Here is a 2060-nt window from a genome sequence, read left to right as displayed (position 1 = left end):
TATAGTAAGTGCATCAGACCACCGAGGTGCTTCGAAAAGTAATCGCCAAGTCTCGGGATCCTCTAGGGCCGTTGGACGGTGACAGTCCCTGTCTGGTCTGATGCTGCACGCCTGCGACCCGTGCTGGATACATCGCCGTCCTTAGTTGGGATAGTGAAACTCCCCTCGTCTCCTCTTGATCAAGTGCCCACAATTATCATGATGGATCCGTTCCCGCGTGGAGGAGGGTCGGGTTCGAATTCGGATTTTCTGAACTGGCAATCAGTGCAGGATCTTGATATGCCCAATGATCGCTGACTCTCTCCCCCCCCCCCCCCCCCCCCGGTCTGTAGCCCCCCTCCGCCCAGTCGACATATATAATCGCATGATGTCGCTGTCCTCTCATGGGTCTCCAATTATTCTTCGATTTTCTTCTATTATCTTTCCATCCTCGCCCGATTTATCTCTCGATCCAACCCCAGGAGTTCGTGAAAAGCCTGCCGCTGTCATATAGCCCCTGTCAGAACGCCCCCTTCAATTCTCAATCAGCCACACCTTGATATCTCTTGAGGACGAACAAACTCCTCTTGAAAATGGAACACTCGCTCGGTTCTGGTCGGCCGATGAAGCATGTCGAACGAAAGGCTCTGTATACCCGCCTAGAGGCGCGCATCAATTATCTTCGAGACTTCCTGGACTTCAACTCAAGTGAGTGCTTGTCCTCATTGACCGTTCGAAACTTCCCAAGCTGACCCTGATGGTGGGGACATAAGGCGACGTCGAAGCGCTGGTGGGAGGTTCCAAATACATCAAAGCCTTGATCCCGGCTGTCGTCAACATCGTCTACAAGAAACTCCTCGAAACCGACATCACCGCACGTGCCTTCCACACCAGAGACACCTCCGACGAGACCCCGATAGAAGAGTTCTTTACCGAGGAGAGCCCTCAGATTCAACGTCGAAAGATGTTCCTGCGATGGTACTTGACTAAGCTCTGCTCCGACCCGTCCCAGATGGAATTCTGGCGATACTTGAACAAAGTTGGGTAAGTTCACCTTGGACGAGACTGGAGGCTTCAAACCCATAGCAGGGTCACATGCTGTGAGAATTGAGAGAATGAGAAGAAGGCTGACCAGCCCCAGAATGATGCACACGGCCCAAGAGCGTCTCTACTCGCTGAACATCGAGTACATCCACATGGGCGCCTGCCTGGGCTACATCCAGGATATCTTCACCGAAGCCCTCATGTCGCACCCGCACCTCTCCCTACCACGCAAGATCGCCCTGATCCGGGCCATCAGCAAGATCATCTGGATCCAGAACGACCTCGTGGCGAGATGGCGCATGCGAGATGGCGAGGAGTATGCCGATGAGATGTCGGAGATCATCGTCGATGAGAAAGAAGGCTACCTGGGGGACAAGAAGATCCTGGGCGATAGCAGTTCGGGCACCTCGAGTGAGGATGATCGTTCCAGCGTCCGAAGTGGCAACGTTCCCACTCATACACCTGCCTGCCCTTTTGCTGACATGGCGCCAACTTCATCCCAAACGAAGATCTGGGCTGGGAAGTAAATTGGAGCCCGACTGCTGGGGCTGGGCTCTTTTTTTTTCGAGCCACACGGTAGTGTGGATTCCATCGTTGTGCTGAAAAGGTTATATAAAGGGGGCATGGAGCATAGCGGGCGTTAGGTATATATATTCCCGGACACTGATTTTATTGGCTTTATTGGTTTTTGTTTTTTTGTCTGTTCGTTTCTAGAGTATGCTTGCTCTCTCTATCTCGATGAAGTAACGCAGAAAGCGCGCCTCGTGGGGAAGGATAATCGACTCTAATTAGGCACTATGACGCCACCTCTTCCGTCAATCACGCGAATACAAGTTTCCAGACCTTTACCATTCACAAGCTTTATAGATGGTGGTCATGTCGGCTTCGTTTGGGGGTAGGGGGGTTGTAAAGGGGAGAGATCCTGCATGTCATTGTCCCCTGGTTTGTGATCGACATGCAAGTGATTGGGGATGGGCCGTGGCCTGCGCTATCGTATCTGATTCACGGACGCTCAGCGAGTCAGCAAACATTGATCA

At 52.4% G+C, this 2060-nt stretch overlaps 1 protein-coding gene across 1 annotated transcript; it reads left to right on the top strand.

The window, feature by feature from the left end:
- Positions 1 to 572: 572 nt before the first annotated feature.
- BO66DRAFT_315119 (protoglobin family protein) lies at positions 573 to 1550 on the top strand (the record flags this gene model as incomplete). The annotated part of the gene is made up of 3 exons (XM_025643461.1): positions 573 to 687; positions 753 to 1023; positions 1121 to 1550. The coding sequence occupies 3 exons, from the start codon at positions 573 to 575 to the stop codon at positions 1548 to 1550; spliced, it is 816 nt and encodes a 271-aa protein (XP_025507288.1).
- Positions 1551 to 2060: the final 510 nt, after the last annotated feature.

Source organism: Aspergillus aculeatinus (assembly GCF_003184765.1).
Source record: "Aspergillus aculeatinus CBS 121060 unplaced genomic scaffold BO66scaffold_7, whole genome shotgun sequence".
Lineage (NCBI taxonomy): Eukaryota > Fungi > Ascomycota > Eurotiomycetes > Eurotiales > Aspergillaceae > Aspergillus > Aspergillus aculeatinus.
Note: the sequence above shows the minus strand (reverse complement) of the source record. Positions and strands in the feature narration are given on the sequence as shown.